The sequence below is a fragment of the Lontra canadensis genome, unplaced genomic scaffold (assembly GCF_010015895.1).
Source record: "Lontra canadensis isolate GAN:19392208 unplaced genomic scaffold, GSC_riverotter_1.0 scaffold23, whole genome shotgun sequence".
NCBI lineage: Eukaryota > Metazoa > Chordata > Mammalia > Carnivora > Mustelidae > Lontra > Lontra canadensis.
The window spans coordinates 10,215,768-10,234,334 of record NW_022631017.1 but is presented as its reverse complement, the minus strand read 5'-3'; the positions used below and the strand labels follow the sequence as shown (position 1 = coordinate 10,234,334).

The 18,567-nt window shown below is 40.7% G+C and overlaps 1 protein-coding gene across 3 annotated transcripts in view; it reads right to left on the bottom strand.

Moving 5' to 3' along the window:
- BTBD9 (BTB domain containing 9) overlaps nt 1–18,567 on the bottom strand; it is a 411,577-nt gene that overhangs the window by 55,078 nt on the left and 337,932 nt on the right. For all 3 annotated transcript variants that reach the window (XM_032862306.1, XM_032862307.1, XM_032862305.1), the window contains exon 9: nt 15,659–15,766. In XM_032862306.1, the coding sequence (XP_032718197.1) occupies nt 15,659–15,766 (108 nt within the window). The remainder of the gene's footprint in view (nt 1–15,658; nt 15,767–18,567) is intronic.

Here is an 18,567-nt window from a genome sequence, read left to right as displayed (position 1 = left end):
CTATGGAGAAGGTGGGTCCAGATTTAGCATGCAGCTTTGCTCCCACAAATGTTATCCTTCCTGATTCACTCAGAGAAGATTTGGTCTAGCTGAGTGGGTCAGAGTCCACAAATGCCTCTGTTTACATTTGGATCAAGGCCTTTCAGGGACTATGGTCCTGAGCTGATTGAAAAAGTTTAATTAACAAGCCCATGGGAGGAAGAAAGTGCCCACCCAGCACCATGCCTGACCTAGAGCAGTGGCTCAAAGTATGTCCACTAAGCGAATGCACGGATAAACAGCAAATGTGGAGTGAACACAGGCCCACGCCCCACAGACTGGGGGCTTTAGCAGGGCAGTGATTCAGCACTAGGGAAAGATAATCTTCGTTACGGAAGTGACAAAAGGAGAAAATAGTGTATCTGAGAGTATCAGTTGTTCCATCCACAAATATGAATGGTTTGGAAGACTGTGTGCCCTACATTCCCCCTTCTCATCTCCTCAGAAATTTATAAAGTTAATTAATATTAATGTAAGAATATGATATTAATGCACTGTGAAGGTATAAATTGAAGACAGACTAGAAATCCAAAAACAAATACATCTGTAACTGTAGATGACAGCACATCCCATGTCTTCTTAAACACTTGATTACTACTTCACGTTACTGGGGTTCTCTGTCCCCGCAGGGCACGATAACCCCATCTCCATGCATTGGAGGCCTTCCCTTGAAATAGGCTGAGGCCGTGATAGGAGGGTCGCGACGGTTCTGTGAGAACACCAACTTTAGAATAGTATCCTCTTGTTAGGTTTGAGCCGGTGATCCAGCATTACATTACAGTAGGTCTGGATTTTTATTTGAGTTAAGAAAAATGAATCGAGAAGATTCGGAAATGCCAAACAAACAAACAAGCTTCCATGAGCCCCTCCTTCCCCCACCCCTAGCAGACCCCAGGGAAAAGACTATACATTTCAAAGCTCCAGCAGTCAGAATTTCTATTAAGCCTATATATCCACTGCCAAGTCCTATAGAGAATTCAGCGACTCTCTGGAGAATTAGGAAGGAAAAAAGAACAACATAAACAAGTTATTTTCCTCTAATAGCAGTGGCACTAAAGCCAGCTGCCCTCCTTTGCTCCAGCATCACCCCCACGGAAAACACTTACACTAAAGGTTCTGAGAAGCACAGATAAGGAAGGAAGGGATATTATCCGGGTTTTTCCACCAGAGGAAAATCACTACTTCTCTGGTACAAGTTTAATGTGCAACAGCCTGGAGAGAGAAGGACCAACAAGATGATGACTTCCCTCACCCTTCCCAGGTCAAGCCCGCGAAGCTACGTTACTAGGAGTGCAGATGCTCTTTTGCTCTGTTTCGCTTTACTACAAGCGCTGGGCACTGCTGTATAAATTCGGATAAAGAGGTGAAAAGTGTATGAGCAGGAAGCACTCAGTAACTCTCTCCAAAGCAGCTGGTAAATGTGTGCAATTCCAGATGATCACCACTCTGAAACTATACTTTAAAACTTTGTCAGAAATGTTTATTACTGATACTCAGTACCTAATTTACAGCACCATGGTGAAATTCTCTTCCATTCCATTTCAAGGGCTTGTGAAAAGAAAATGTCAACTGTGGGGGAAATATGCTTTATGGATCTTGGCTTAAAACCGAGGAAAAACACACATGCAAGTCTCTTTTGGGAGAAGAAAATAGTCTAATAAATGGCCTAATGAACAGTGTAATGATTTTTTTTTTTAAGTAGGCAATAGGAAGGAAAAGGGAAGAAAAACAGAAGCTAACAAACTCCAAACCTAGATAACGAAGCCCTAGGTGATTTGATGTGAAGACTATGCCTTAAAATCAGTTTTTAAAACATGAATTATGATATAGCTAATAGGCAGGATAAATTAATATTCTGTGGAAGAAGCTACAGTGAGAGCAAAATAGAAGATCATACGAAAATGTAAGTTGATTTATAATCTATAGTCTTCATCATGCCTTCTGAAAGGTGAATCGACTTCTGACTTGTACCTTTGTGTGATTTTTAAGTCTGAAGTTCATAGCTTCCTTTGGTCAGGAAGTCTCCAGTGTTTGCAGTCACAATGCGGGCCAGCAGTAAGTGACTAGGATCCTAATACATCTTTTCAGAAACACGTCCCTAATTTCATACTGTATTCTGATCATGTCTATACTCTCATAGCCTTTACAGGACTGCTTCTTACTACAGTCTTATAGGCCATGCAACATTCTGGGAACAAGGGATTCAGAAGCAGGGTATCTGGATTGGAATCTGGACCTTTTCATTAGACGAGAACTTGAGGAGGCATCTGTACTCTCTACCTGTCTCAGAGTCTCATCCGTAAAATGAGAGGCTTAGACTATAACTTCCAAAGTACTTTCAGCTAAACCATTTTATGACTACAGGATCTTCTTTTGTATTTTATACTTTGTGTGTGTGTGTGTGTGTGTGTGTGTGTGTGTTGATGGTGTCTGAATGTTCAGAAGTTGCAGACAACCTGTAAGTTCCTTTGGAGAACTATCTTTCTGTCTCCTAGTATTCTCTCTCACAATGCAGCCTTTACCTACTCGGGTCACTCAACAAATATTAGACTAAATCACAGCGGGCTGGGCTATGCATTTTATTAAAGACCTAGTAACTAGAGCCTACTCTGAGAAAATCTGGCCTCTACTTCTAAGGGGTAGATCCCAGTGCACGTTGAAAAACGGCCAGCTTTTTAAGAAGCAAACTTCCTCCCAGCCTAGTCCCTTATTTCCTCCCTCCTCTGAGACAGACCCAAGAAAAAGGGAATGCTGTCAGGCTACATGGAAACAAAATACAGTGGGACATTCAGCAAATGGAGCAGTTGCCGGTATTTGGGAAGAGAAAGATCAAGAACTCACAGGGCATTTCTGGCTGGGTCTTGAAGGGAACAGGGATGGGTTAGAGATTTGAAGACCATCCAGTGGAAATAAAGATAATTAGCTGATCTAAAGCACGGACTCATCTGACAACAGCAATTGGGTCAGACTGAAAGGGAAGAATGATACCGATAAGGAGAGAGTTAAAGAAATAAAGGTAAGAAAGTTAGGTGAGAGTCAGATAAGTATGGTAGTTACATATTTGAAATCTGAACGTGAAGTCTAACAGTAGGGCAGGCTATTTGAAAATGAGATGTTTGGGAAAAGTTGGTCGTGTAGACAAAGAAGGCAACTCGGGCAAAGATGTGAGATTTTTCTCAGTCGGCCACTGAGGCGCTTGTTCAGGGAAGCAAGGCCAGACCAATCCCATCCGGCAACACTATTTCAGATACCAAAACAGCAAAGATGCAGACAGAGTACAGATTGAGGGAAATCACTATAATAGTCTAATGGAGAGGCATGAAGGTCTCAGTTAAGACGGAGGCAACAGGAACAGAATAAAGGAACAAAGAGTATAAAAGAAAAGACATGGTTCCTGACTGATTGTGAAGGGACAGGGAAGAGGCAAGAGTCAAAGGCGTAAGATATGCCCAGGAGGAAGGGCTTACCACCAACACAAGCAGGACCTTCAAAGGAAAGGAGCTGCTTTATGGGGAAAGAGGACAATGAGCTTAGTTTTGGACAAGGTGAGTCTGTGAAGCCATTGCAGAAGGGCCAACATTTAATGAAAAATATGAATGAAAGAGACAGCTGCAGCCAAGAGAATAAATCAGATAGTCAAAGACAAGTGCCCTTTTAGCTCTAAAAATTGGTTCTATGAAATCCTGGATCCCTGAATTCACAGGAACACTTTTTCTTTTTCCTTTTTTTTTCCAAATTAACATATAATGTATTATTTGCTTCATGAGTACAGGTCTGTGAATCATCAGTCTTACACAATTCACAGCACTCACCATTACACATACCCTCCCCAATGTCCATCACCCAGCTACCCTATCCCTCCCTCTCCATCCCCCAGGAACCCTCAGTTTGTTCCCCGAGATTAAGAGACTCTTATGGTTTGTCTCCCTGTCTGGTCCCATCTAGTTTCATTTTTCCTTTTCCTATTTTTAAAAAAGATTTTAATTAATTAATTGATTGATTTAGATCATGAGTCGAGGGGCAGAGGGAGAAGGGAAGAAGAGGGAGAGCGAGTCCCAGAAAGATTCCATGCCAAGCTCACAGCCTGATGCGGATCTCAATCCCAGGATCCCAAGATCATGACGTGAGCTGAAATCAAGAATCAGATGCCTAACCGACTGAGCCACCCAGGGGCCCCTTTTTCTTTTTTTTAACCCAGGAAAAAAAATCTGAGACCCTTAGCACTCTGGGATAGAGGTGAGTCAGCATTAATCATGGTGAGATTACCAAGATGGCTCTCCTCACTTGGACCCAGAGACAAACTGATGTAGGCCACTTTAAGAAGATAAGATCAAAACTATGTTGACTTTCCTTCCTGCTGCTTTTGTTCACTAATTGATGGGCTCTGCTTTCCTTGTTTTGCAGATGGGCATGCTGACTATTCATTTTCATAAATGGATTTCTCTGATGACTGTCATTCCAGTGTCTCTGTGTGTCCACTTGCTTGCCTTCATTTAGGGTTATGTGATACTGACCTTAGGGGCCCATTAAGGGGCTGCCTGCTTTGCTTTCTTGGCAATGGTTCTCCCAGGGAAGGGGTTAATCAAGGCTTGGTCATGGTAAGAGGTGCCTCTGAGGCATCACTCTGGACAGTGCTGGGACAGGACCCTCTGCAGCCATCCGGAAACCACGGGAGGAATCCAGAGCTTCAAGACTCCAGAGTTAGGTCTATTCTGCTGGACAAACTCTACCCATCCTGCTGCGAGAGGTGCCTGCACTAAGTGGTAAGTGGTTTAGAGTTCCTCTCCAGAGAAGGAGGCCAGTTTTGTTCTATTTTGTTTTTTAACCTTTTACTCTAAAAATCCAGAGAAGCAATTGAAACATATTAATCTGACAAACTGGGGATTTTAAATCAAATCGATTTCTGAAGTGAAAGGGGCACAGCTGGCAAACAGGTTTAAAGCACTTGGCCCCTCCATAAAGAAAAACTTCACTCTTTTGAAGAGTGGTTAAAAATAAAGGTAATGGATTTCCAGCCAGTAAGCAATCTCGAGTGATAAACTGTTACCAGGGGATCCAAGTCATTAACTTGAGGGGCAAGGGTAGATGTGGAGCCCAGAGAATATGGGGCCTCTGGCGATGACTGAAATTGTGGAGGAAGGCTGTGAATGAATCAGCGATGACAGATCAATAATGGATTAATAAAGAGAAGTTGGGGAGACACATTCCTGAGCTATAAGGACTACATTATCAGGGTCAATGAGCAACTTTCATGCTCTCCCACAAACTCTTTCTTGCTCCACGGGATAGGCTCTGATGGACAGACTTCCTGAGTGAGCCCTGTGAAGATGACAGCTCTGGACAGCAGCAGGACACATGGAACCGACATTTATCATGACTGGCGACAGAGTGGTAGCAGCTGCCCGTCCATTCACTCAGACAATAGTACAAGAGCTAAGTCCTTGCTAGTCTACCATGGGTAAGAATAAAATGGACCACATCCCTGCTCTGATGGACCTTACCTTCTAACAGGGGAGAACAGCAGTAATCCAATACTATGCTAAGAAGTGGGCCATTGCAAAATGCACTATTAGCTGTGAAGGACAATAGCTCAGTTCTGTGAGCGGGAATAATAAAGCACTCTGATTGAGATGAGTGATCAGGAAGGACTTCCCTGAGAATGTGGCCCTCCAGCTGAGGATCATGGGAGTTAACCAGTCAAAGCACAGGGCGTGGGCTCCAGACAGAGGCCATGGCGGGTGCAAAGGCCCTTTGGGAAGGCAGAGCATGATGCACGGGGGGTCATGAGAGGAAACAGGCTGACATGAACACAGCACAGAAAATGTCTGCAGAGGCAGGAGGGGGCCAGACTGTGCAGGCACTCTAGGCCATGTGAAGATTTGGGTCTTTATTGAGAGAGCAATAGGAAACCAGCTGAGGGTTCAAGCAGGTATAAGTTAAGAATTGTCATTAAAATGTGCCACTCTGGCTACAGTTAGTAAACTTCAGGGAGGGTGCAGAGAGACCATGGTGGGACAATTAGCAGAGCGGAGGAGACGAAAGGGATGATGATAATCGGACTGATGTGATCTTGATTGATTTTTGTCATCTGGAATGTCATATTAGTATGAAAGTTATTCCATAATGAAAGAAAAATCTTTCTGACCCTGCACATTTTAAGTGTGTTCACGCAGCTCACTGAGAAAGTTTTATTGTAAGTCTGTTCATTTTTTTAATAACAGGCATGGAAAAAAATTATCTTCACAGAATAGGGAAAAGAGCTCTAACTTCTCCCTTCTGATCATTTGCTATCTGAGGGGGGACTACATGTCCTTCCTGCTCCTTCAACTGTCACATGTTGTGGGTGGGGAGAGGTCTCCCCACTGGTGGTCCACAGAACCTGTTGACAGCTCTAAATTTAGAACTTGGTTCACCTACTTAGCATCAAAATCTACTTCCCACAACATATGGGTAAAGTATCGCATAAAATTTTTCTATAGAACAAAAGATAAATGCCTTCTCTGGATGGGTAAGTGTGAGTCACTGACTCCTTATTGATGTTTTCTACTCCAAAATATTCATCTATTTCTGGTACTTCATAACCGCATATTTGATTAACACGGGTCTCCAAGTCTGTTTTAACAGACAGAAGCCTTCTACAGGGCAGGCTCTGATATATCAGCCTCATTAGCCTGGGGTCTGCCTAGTATCAGACCTGTCCTCCATGTATATATGCGTTTTATCTGAATTCTGTTAATTTTTCATTTTTCTTTTCTTACTTTATTTATTTATTTTTTTTTTTGCCATTCCTCCTACAGGTACATGTTTCTTTATCATTCAAGTTCTAAAACTCGTGACAAAATTAACACCAATGGTTTTGCCCTTTAAAAAAGAACACAGGAAAAGAACATGACTAGCTTTTTTCATTACTGTCAAAAGCTGTGTAGAAAATGGAATTAAGTCTGAAAAGAGGAAAATAAAATCTCCAGCGAGCATTTTTACAGTGACAATAACACAACCAGAGCCCATTAATTGGCTCCCTCTTTCAGAAGGAGCAAGCAAGCACACTCCTCCATCCTCGCAGGGACAGGCTTCTGGCGTGTAAGGGTAACTGGCTGTTAGCACAGCAGAGACTTGCAAGAAATAGTAATATTTCAATACAGGACCTCTGCCAGAACCAAGAGCTGCAATCCCATCCTGGAGACTAAAACTTGACATTTTGTATGAACCTCTTCTGTCATTGGCCTCGAAGGTGGAGACATTTCCTTCTCTAAAACCCACTTTTGTTCTATTGCATCACATTAACAGGGCAAGCCATCCATGCACAAACCCTAGGTCACCTGGTTAGCAGCGACCTCCCGGAACCAGCCCAAGATTTTTGTTTTGTTAAGCGTCAGGCTAAGAAGCAAAGCTGGTAGTCTCAACTTTAGCACTGACAATGGCCCAGAAGATGCACAAAATCGCAGGCAAGGTAAATGGTCCAGGTTCAAATGTCTCATTTTTCAATCTCGCTATACTTGGGAAGAGTTTTCTGAGGCTGTAACTCTCCACCTTTAATTTATCCCGTTGTCCTCAACCACTGCAGCACTTAGAAAAAGAAACATGACTCCCTTTCTGAGATTCCTGGTGAATAAATAGCATCAGCTATAGAAACCGACCCCAGAACAGAAGGCTGCCCTTCCCCAGGACTAAACGGCAGTATATTCAGCAAGGGGGATAGAGATATTCTGTGATAATAATATCAACACTGAAGACCTGGGAGGAGGCGAGCTGACCCCACAGAGGCCTTTCCTGGTGACACAGAAGCTGCCAAATGCTTTCAAAACACTTCTCAGGGAAGGCATAGGGGAGAAACTTTCTCAAGTTAAGATGCTGTGGAAACGGTATGACCCACAGGGGTGCTCCAAGGACAAGAAGGCTGGGCCCCTCTGAGAGGGCAAACCCTGGGTGGAAATGGACTTTTGAAGTCTTGGGGAAAGGCAAAAGAAGGCAGTACTCTCACAGAATGGGGCCTTAAGAGGCCCAAGGGGAGAAGCAGCATAAGGAAAATATGGCTCAGGTGTCCTTTTCAGGGAAGCACAACTTGTGCTTGGAGTAAGTGGCTTCAAGGTTCCGAAAAGCTACTAGGATATTGCTATGGACAGCACTTATTTAATTTCTTTAATTTATTGCTGGCAGTGAATAAACCATGCCATTCTGCCAACATATGCTGCTCAAATAACAGCAAGGACAGACATCTACAAAAACATTTATGACTGCAGCAAGAAAAAACATCTTTTCCAAATAAAGTCATCTTTTTGATTATAAAAGAAATATATGTAAATTGGTCAAAAGTACAGAAAACTAGAAATAATTTACATAATCCCAGTCCACAGAGGCAGCCATTAACAACATTTTGGCCTATTTCCGTCTGGCTTTCTTCCTCAATATTTTTTTTCCTACTTGTGATAATATTTCTACACTTCTGCATTCTGCTTTAAAAATATCTTATTATATATTTTTTTTCTTCAGTTATTAAAAACTCTTGACAACATTTTTAATGAACACTGAGGCTGGAGAAGCAAACTTATTTAGGAGGGAATCCAGATAGTATATCTGGCAGGTAGATAGCTTGTGAAAAAATTTGGCTAAAAACTAGAAATCCTAGGTAGTTCTAGATTATGGCTATAGAATTCTTCAGTGGAAAAAGAAAATTTTCAGTAGTATCAATGATCAATTCTTTATAGCTAGTAATTTATATTTGCCAAAATGTTTGCCAAGGGCATAGTCTTGGACAGATGATGGCTGAGATGATTAGCACTTCTATGAACAAAATTATCAGTCAATGAGACCATGACAACATGAAGAACTGGTTAAAAAATGAACATGAATGAAGTCAGTATGTTAAGGAATATCTGCTGGCAGGAAACACGACAGCAATGCACAAGGAAGGAAAGAAAAAGGATTGGGGTCATTGGGAAGCATCAACGGCCCATGTAGTAGAGCTTTTAGGGATTCAGGTTGAAGATGGATGACACACACTGACCTTTCTCCCTTCCTGGAAACGAATGAGGTGACATCAAAGAAAACAAATGGAATACACTCATAAAGGTATTGCAAACTGGAGGGAAAGATATAAGCAAATCAAGATTCTTCTGAATTTCCAGAAAACGGCAGGTGGATGCAATATTATTTATACATCTGAGGGGAGCAGGGTAGGTTTCCATATTGAAGCAAAGTGAGCAGATAAATCAAAATGGTCCACATCCAGCCATATCACTGTGGTATTTAACACTTCCAATAATGAGAAGATCCTAAGGCTTCTACAGGAGAAAATACATCACTACAAATAATAAGAATCAGATCCTATGAGATTTCTCATCAGTAACATTAGATGCTATTTGGCAATAAATCCAAGCTTTCAAAATTCTGAAGGAACTGACTTCTGTATCCAGTAAAACTAGGATTTGGGCATGCAAGAATTCTGAAAATTTGCCTTTCACATACTCTTTTTTCTGAAAACAATTGTGAATACATTTACTTACTCTGTGCAATGCCTATGAGAGATCTTGAGTGAGACCCAACAACGTCCTATTTGGCTTTGGATTCACCAGGAGAGAGAACAGAGAACACTGTGCCACTGGAGCAGCAGCAGGCATTTCTGCTTAGTGGGAGTCCCTGCAGTGGTCTACACCACTGAACAGGAGCTATTCCCGCTGGCATGCGACATGACAGCTCAGGTGAGAGTGGGCAGGTGTGGAGCCAGCCACTCTGGTTCAGAAGCCTCATATTCCAGATTGAAACTATTATCTCTTGTAATAGCTCCATAAACAAAGATCCCAGAATTTTCACAAGGGACGTGCCTAGTCACAAAAGTCATCACACTCAGGAAACCCAAAGCTATGGCTTCCAACCAGATATTTACAGTCCTCCCAAGCCAGATGCAATTTACTAATCAGGGGTAATTTTCCTCATAAGCAATGTTGCCTAATAGCTGACATTCCACTTCCATCAGGTTTTTAGGGGAACAGATCGGAAGAGGTAACTGGGCCCAAGGTCAGTATCTCACTGCAAAGGAAACAGGGTTTTGTTAACCATTTACCCACATTCTACAAGAAGAAAAATAAATCCAAGAGTGAAACCAAACTAGATAGGAAAGAAAAAGAAATTTGAGTTACGTGGTAGGCTTAGGAAGCAGTCTGTTCAAAATTAACCAAAGAACAATCAGTATGTCTCAGAAACTTCTGTAAATAGGAAAAAGGCAATTAGAAGCTCCAAGAAAACAAAAAGCTAGCTAAAATGAAGCTATTTATTTATTATGTGGGAAATAATTCTGAGCACTTGTAAGAAAATCAAATCCATTTGATCTGAACACAGTACAATTCTTCTAAGAGGGACATAAGTTTAGTGACACAAAATAATACATCCAATAAATTATAGATCTGTAGTAAACAGTGTTTACATAATCATAATATCATAATGAGTTTTTAGTAGTTTTCCCTTTTCGAGACCAATTTACAGTTAACACATGGAAGGTTTAACTGTAAGTTACAGAACAGAAAATAAGTGTCATAAATCTTTACAAGGCCAAGGTGGTGGGACAGTTAACAGAAGATGGGGAGAGATAAAGGGAAATGTAGGGTGGTAATTTCTTCATACACAGTAGGGAGTCAAGGAATACTATCTACAAATGACAGTTCAAAATATAGAGGTATATTATTTAATTTTAAAAGTAGTTGGTGGAACTAAAAAAGAAAAACATTACAAAAAATGAGAAATAGTTCAGTGAGCTAAATTTCTCATTTTTTATAGCAAGGAGTTAGTAAAGCTGATAAATTAATAAATGCAGACATAAAAATATTATTTATAGTTGAGATGTGATAAAAACAAAAAAAATAGTCAAAAGCAGTTACTTCTGAGGAACGGAGCACAAGATGGGGAGATAAAATTGTACTTTTCACATTTATCTTTCTGTATTGCTTAAATTACTTTTCCATGCATGTTTTACATTTATAATACAAAGCTGATGTTGGTGTCTTACTGTATCAACACAGATTTAGAGTTCAATGATTTAGAAGACAGTAGAGAAAAGGAATCAAAGATTGGAAGGTGAAGTCTTTTGGAAGAAGGCTAAAGGGCACAGGATTAGCTGATGTGAAAAAAGAAGGGTAAAAAGTAATTTTATAAAATCAGTTAATACATTTGTAATAATGTGAATAAACATCGAGGGCATTATGCTAAGTGAAAAAGGCACACAGAGAAAGACAAATAAGTGTATGGTCTTACTTAAATGTGTAATCTTAAAAAAACGAACTTATGGAAACAAGAGAACAGATTGGTGGTCGTCAGGGGGTTGAGGGGAGAATGGGTGAAGGGGATCAAAAGGCACAAAATTCCAGTTACAAGATCAATGAGATCTAAGGATGGAATGTACAGCAATGGTGACTACAGTGAACATAGTTTTGTACGCTTGAAAGCTGCTAAGAGAGCAGATCTTAAAAGTACTCACTGCAAGAAAAAAAATCGTGAGGTTACTGAACTTGTGGCACTTTGCTCTATGTATCATTATACTGTATACCCGAAACTCACACAATATTATGTATCAATTATATTTGAGTAAGCCGGAAAAAAAAAAATCAAAGACACGCTTATACAAAAACATGCTTACCTGTGATAGAAAATGGGTCTTTATCCTGAGAGTAAAACAAGTGAGCTCCATCTGTAGCAGAAAGGACTTAGGATAGCAATGCAGGAAAATATCCTGCTCCAGGAGCAGAGAGTCTTACAAGGAGACACTGGGGAATCCCATTCCCTAGTTATTTTTCAGAGGACAGAAAAAATCTGTCCTTTGATTTCTTGACTAGGTAGAATGCTATCAAGAAGCACGGCTGTGATCTATAAAGATCCTATAGCATTTCATTTATAACATGATTCACATACTTTATTTCAAAAAAAAAGGAGGTTATAACTTTTGAAGCTAACAGAATCCTCTCTTGAGGACTGCTCTGGAGTATATTAGTTAAAAAGGAAAGGCTTTCCTCTTTTATCATCTGCATGCCTTTTATTATATTTCTTAACATCTAACCCAAACATGAAAGGCACAGTAGATTCAGGTTATGCCTCTAAACATAAAGTCATCACCTTCTGTTTCATTGATTCTTAGGGGGTTAAAAGGCATTTGCCTTCTTGCTACTACGCTTGTTCTTACATTATTTATCTGTTAATCTATTAAAACACGTATTGCTGTAGCATGTAAGTACTAACATAGAAGGTTAAAAAGATGTAAATTATTTCAATCCAACAACTAATGAAAACAAAATACCCAAAAAAGGGGGGGAAAAAAAGACATTGATGACTTAATATAAAGCTACTGGTAGGAGGGGTTCCTGGGTGGCTCAGTCGGATAAGCATCTGCCTTTGGCTCAGGTCAGAATCTGAGGGTCCTGGGTTTGAGCCCTGTGTCAGGCCCCCTGCTTAGCGGGGAGTCCGCTCCTCCCTCTGCCTCTGCTCCTCCCCCTGCTTGAGCTCTCTCTCAAATAAATAGTTAAATCTTAAAAAAAAAAAAAAAAAAAAAAAAGCTACTGGGAGGGGTCTAATGAGTGAATGCATTTTTTTTTGAAGATTTTATTTATTTATTTGACAGAGAGAGATCACAAGTAGGCAGAGAGGCAGGCAGAGAGAGAGGGGGAAGCAGGCTCCCTGCTGAGCAGAGAGTCCGATGTGGGGCTCGATCCCAGGACCCTGGGATCATGACCTGAGCCAAAAGCAGAGGCTTTAACCCACTGAGCCACCCAGGCGCCCCGAGTGAGTGCATTTTTGAATCAAGAAAAAAACCATTTAAATAACTACAAAACCATTATGATATATACCTGAGTCAGCAGTCAGTCAACCAGTTCTTGTCAAAAACCCATACTGTAACACATCTTCAGCAGGGGAACATAAAGAGATGAAGCATCTAATTTATAACGCAAAACAACAGACAAGATGGGTGATGGTAACCAGTGAGATGTGGAAAAGATGGGGAAGCAGAGGTTCTGGCCTATGAACTGTATACTCAGGGAGCAATAGCTCTGAAAAGATAAATGGTCAGTTGTTCATGGGCCTGGAAGTCCTTCCTGTCGTATAAAAAGGGTTCCAGGCACTTGGAAACAAGTTAGTCATTTGCATTTCCCTGTTTCTGCCATCTAGCTGGGCTTAGCCTTCTTTAGTAAGGCTTTGTGGTACAATAGAAAGAGCCCTCCACTTTCTCTTTTATAAAATGAGAACAATATCCCACATGGTGTTTTATGTTCAGGACAAAGTGAGAGAAAATACAGCAAAGTCATAGAATACAGTTACTCAATAATTGTTAGTTTTCTTATCTGACGGCAGAGATGGCTATAAGATGTGTGCTCTGCTGAGAAGTGGCTGCCCAGCTGGAACTATGGTTTCCAGCCCTACCAGCACCTAGTGTGGTAAATGACTACTTCTCCTCAATCACACGCAAGTGGAAGGGATGGCCACTATACCCGGGCCAAGGCTGTGCAGAAGGACCAGATATAGCTTCTCTCTGGTCTTTCCCCATTTGGCGGCTAGATGCAGATGATGCTGATGAACCCCCAGATGATGGCAGTGCCACAAGAAGGAAGATGCCTGGGTTCCTCAGTAACCTGTGGAAAAGAGCCACCTGACAACCAGGACTGCCCCTACTGCTTGCTACGCGACTGAGAAATAAACTATTGCATTAAGACTCCGGAATGTTGAAGCCACTTTGCATTATAGCAGCAAGTGTTACCTTAACCAATGGAAGCATTAAGTGCGCTCTATGATAATTACGATCATTACGATGGTAATGTAATTGGGTGTCAGAAGTTGCATCAAACAAGCCATCATTAATGCTGTTATGAAATCTTGGCCAAGAAAGTACACGAAAAGATGTCTGTCATTCGTCGTGAGGAAAATGCAAACTGAAACCACCACTTCATTCCCACTAGGATGGCTGTGAGTAAGAAGCTAGACAGTAGTAAGTATTGGCGAGAATGGGAAGAAATTAGAACCCTCCTCCATTGCTGGTGGGAATGCAAAATGCTGCAGCTGCTGTGGAGAAGTTTGGCAATTCCCCAAAAACTTAAACACAGAGTTACCATAAGACCCAGCAATTTTACGCCCAGGAATATACTCAAGAGGACTGAAAGCATATGTTCGTAAAAAGACTCACACAGGAAGGTTCACAGCAGAAATACTCATTTTAGCCAAAATGTGCAAACAATTCCAATGTTCATCTGCTGATGAATGGAGAAACAAAATGTGACACGTATATTTCCATAGGATAGAATATTATCCAGCCATAAAAAGGAATTAAGTGCCGACACCTGCTGCAACATGAATGAAGCTTGACAGAAGTCTATGTCAAATGAAGAAAAGCCAGAAGAAAAGATCACATCTTATATAATTCTGTGTATAGGAAATGTCCAGAATATGCAAATCCACAGAGACAGAAGGGAGATAACTGGGGGTGAGGGGCTGTGGGAACTGGAAGGAAATGTAAAGACTGTTAATGGGTAGGAGGTTTTCTTTTGGGGGGTGATGAAAATGTTTGAAACATTAGATAGCAGGGATGACTGCCCAACTCTGTGAATACACTAAAAACTCTAGACCGTACATTTAAAAGGGTGAATTGTGTGGTACATGAATCATATTTCAATAGTAAAAAAGAGAAATCTTCACGTGCCCAGGTGGCTAGTTGGATAAGCGTCTGCCTTCAGCTCAGGTCATGCAGGGTCCTGGGGTTGAGCCCTGCATCAGGCTCCCTGCTCAGTGGGAAGTCTGCTTCTCCCTCTCCCACAGTCTCTCTGCCACCCTCTGCCCTGCTTGTGCTCTCTCTCTCTCTCAAATAAATAAAATCTTAAAAAAAAAAAAAAAAAAAAAAGGAAAGAAAGAAATCTCAGGTATTTTACTTTACCTTGCCTCCCAGAGAATCTGGTTCTACCCAAAAAGGCACTGAGCTCTTTTTAGCTAATGACTGGGGAAAGGTATGATTCTACGATGCTGAGAATGTGCTAATTTTTATCTGAGCGAGTTATACAGGTATAGACACATGTTCAGACTCATTCCAATCATGATCTCAGGCCAGTCAGAACCCACAGGATCCTTCCTCCTAGCTTCCCCCACAACAATGTAAACGCAAACGGAGGCCCAAAGCCATATGCATTAAATGACTAGAGACCTACAATACCAAACTTTCTTTCTGGGATGAGATAAATATTTAAAAGTAACGCTGGGAATGATATGAAGATAGGGAATGGAGTCCCAGAATAAATACTAAAGTGTGTATTGTACTGGCAAAATTCTGTAAGGAAGAAAAAAGTTCTAAAGGGGTAGTGTGTGGTATCAGGGGTGGGAACCCAAGAGAGGATTACATATTGAAATCCTTTTCCCTGCTCAGGTACATGTCATTTTCAAGAGTCAAGTTCAAACCGCCAAATAAGAAAAGCTTATTTGATCACATAAAAAAATAACTTCTCGTCAAAGTACTTAATAGTCAAAACTGAAGTAAATGATGTTTTCAACCTGTAACTAAGAATAATTTGGTGATTCCATGAGTCTTCATGAGAACCTTCTGTACCCATCAGGAAGACGGTCTTTTAAATTGTAATAAATTCTGTGAGAAGACATAACTTACTTGCAGGAGACTTTCGTTCTGTCGGCCACCATGGTCCACTGTTGCTGGTTGGTGGAGACCTCAACGTAGTAGCTGTAGCTTCGATCATCACAGTCCCAAAGTAATAACCTGAACAAAGGAAAATACATAAGAACGCTGTGAATGTTCTAACTGCCTGTTTCCTGTCAGCATAAGGAAATTCATGTCTACTTTACCTCTCCTTCCTGCCTCCTTTGTCCCCTTACCCCCACCCCACTTCCAGGGCTGGAGAAAGGACATGAACCTCCGGCAAAAGTCTGGTGACAGGAGGTAGAATCAGTCTGCAGTGAAAGCCATGTCTCTTTAGGAACTTATCTCAGGCAGCCTTTGCTCCCTGACTGGCTATGCTCTTCGGGTTGGCTTATCTATGAGAAGATGTCCCCAAATCCTCCTTCCTGATTCATCTCCACTTGGCTGGGCTGACCAAAGGTAACAACATCCTTGAGACTAGCATTCATGGGGGAATCTGTGCTTTGTAACTGATAATAACTAGTATGCCCCCAATGACCTCAATTATCATGTTTTAGATTCCCTCTCATTCTTACGGAATTTTGCACAGCTGTGGTACAATGATCTGATTTGGAGATACAAGCAAACATATATTCGTTAGTAAAACTTTCTTATTATTTAGAGACTGATTATTTGGGTTCTATTCCTCATAACTCCTTTTTAGCTCAGATAAGAACCTGAGCATTGACTCTGTGATTCCATTTACATGAAACTTAAAAGAGACAAAATTCATCGCTGGTGATAGGAAATCAGAACAGTGGTTACCTCTGGAAGAGGTAATGCTTGTGAAAAGGAACGAGGGTATCTTCTAGGATGCTGGAAGTGTGCTGATTCTGGCCAAGTGGTACTTCATGGGTACACACACAATAAATACCCAGTTAAGTTATACATGAAAGATTTGTGCCCCGTATGTGTGGTTACTCCTCAATTAAAAAAAATAAGAGAAAAGAATCTAAGTATTATAATACTTAGATTAGACAACAGTTCAGCATTTTGCTTTTGATGGTGCCACAGTGGCAGGAGATGAGACACCATTGTTTTCTGTGATTTTAACCTCAAAAAAAAAAAAAAAGAATTATGATTTCAGCCTCAAAAGTCCTTCCCATACAAGATACCTATCTATTGGGGCACCTGGGTGGCTCAGTGGGTTAAAGCCCTGCATCGGGGCTCTCTGCTCAGCAGGAGGCCTGCTTCTTTTCCTCTCTCTGTCTGCCTCTCTTGCCTACTTGTGATCTCTGTCTGTCAAATAAATAAATAAAATCTTAAAAAAAAAAAAAAGATACCTATCTATTGTTTTACATTTGGTCATGCATATTTTCTTCTTCCAATGGCCAGAACAGAGAGTGAGCTCCCTGAAGACAGTGCTTATGTCTTACTGATCCTTCTATACCCAGGTACTCAGCATGGTGTCTCACTGAGCCTACGCTCAATGAATATTTATTTGTAACAACAGTGATAATGATGATTATTAATATCATACTGGCCAACATTTCTTTAATGCTTATACTGTGTACCAGGCCCTATGTTAAGTACTCTATATAATTTATCTTATTAAATGATTCCAAAATCCCCAAAGCAAGCATTAGTATTCTCATCAAATTATAGATGGTGAAAGTAAGGCTTATTGCTGTTAAGTAACGTGTCTAGGCTCAAACAGTTAGTGTTGGCAGATAACAGGGTTCAAACCTGGTGTCCTGGCCAAAGCCCATTTTTATCATCCCTCTGTCAAGTGCTTCCTTTACTCCCACTTTATGAATCCTGGTCCCGATTTATAACCTACAACCTATCACTCTACAAAAGTAGTTCATACTATTTGCCCTTGATCTTGCAATGATAATCAATAAAAACTTTTTGCACAAGCTCAGTTTAGTGTTGTCTATAATGCTATTATTGGGGATTAGAAATGACACTGTGTTCCCTTTACCTTTTATTTGTTTCCAAGTCTAATTTTGTTTGCTATTAATGACTAAACCTATACTACCTAATATTTTGGAATTCATCTTTTAAGTAAAGCAGAAACAGATTCCACCTTAATTCACCTGAGTATTCCCCTTAATTCGCCTGAGTATTTAATCTCTCCAAGTACTCTGAATGAATCAGACAGGATCCCACCCTATTGTTTTTACGTCTAATAATTCTGCTCTCAGATTGTTCCAGCTTGACTAATAAGAAAGTGAGTCATTTCCCTCATTAGTCATTTCCTTGAATATTATTCTAGTTTCTTAGCACTTTAATGCAGTTTAGCCTGTTAATTTATGTTTACGTTGAGTAACCTTTAAAAGTATAATTTTTTAAAAAGATTTTATTTATTTGACAGACAGAGATCACAAGTAGGCAGAGAGGCAGGCAGAGGGAGAGGAGGAAGCAGTCTCCCCACTAAGCAGAGAGCCCAATGCAGGGCTTCATCCCAGGACCCTGGGATCATGACCTGAGTCGAAGGCAGAGGCTTAACCCACTGAGCTACCCAGGTGCCCCTCAAAATATAATTTTTGTTTCTATGTTTGTCTGGCTCTTATAAAAATTATAGAAAGACTGTTGATCTTCTCATTTTAAAAAAAATTCTACTTCAAACATGGATTCTGTTCAAAGTGTATGTTCCATACATGTTCTGGGCTGAAATAGCTCATAACTCTGCCAGAGTAGATTAAAAACAAGAAAAAAAACTTCAGATTAATTACTCATTCTCTTTACTTAACAACTCTGATAACAAACAGGCTTTTTGGGAGATAACGTTGAGGCTATTTCCTCAATGGGATTTTAGATTATTTGTGGAGAGCCAGGTTTATCATAATCCCTATCCTTCTGGATAATCATGAATTAGTGTTTCTACTAGTGTATCCAGTGAAAATAATCAGGCCCTTTTGGGATTGAATCTAACCAGA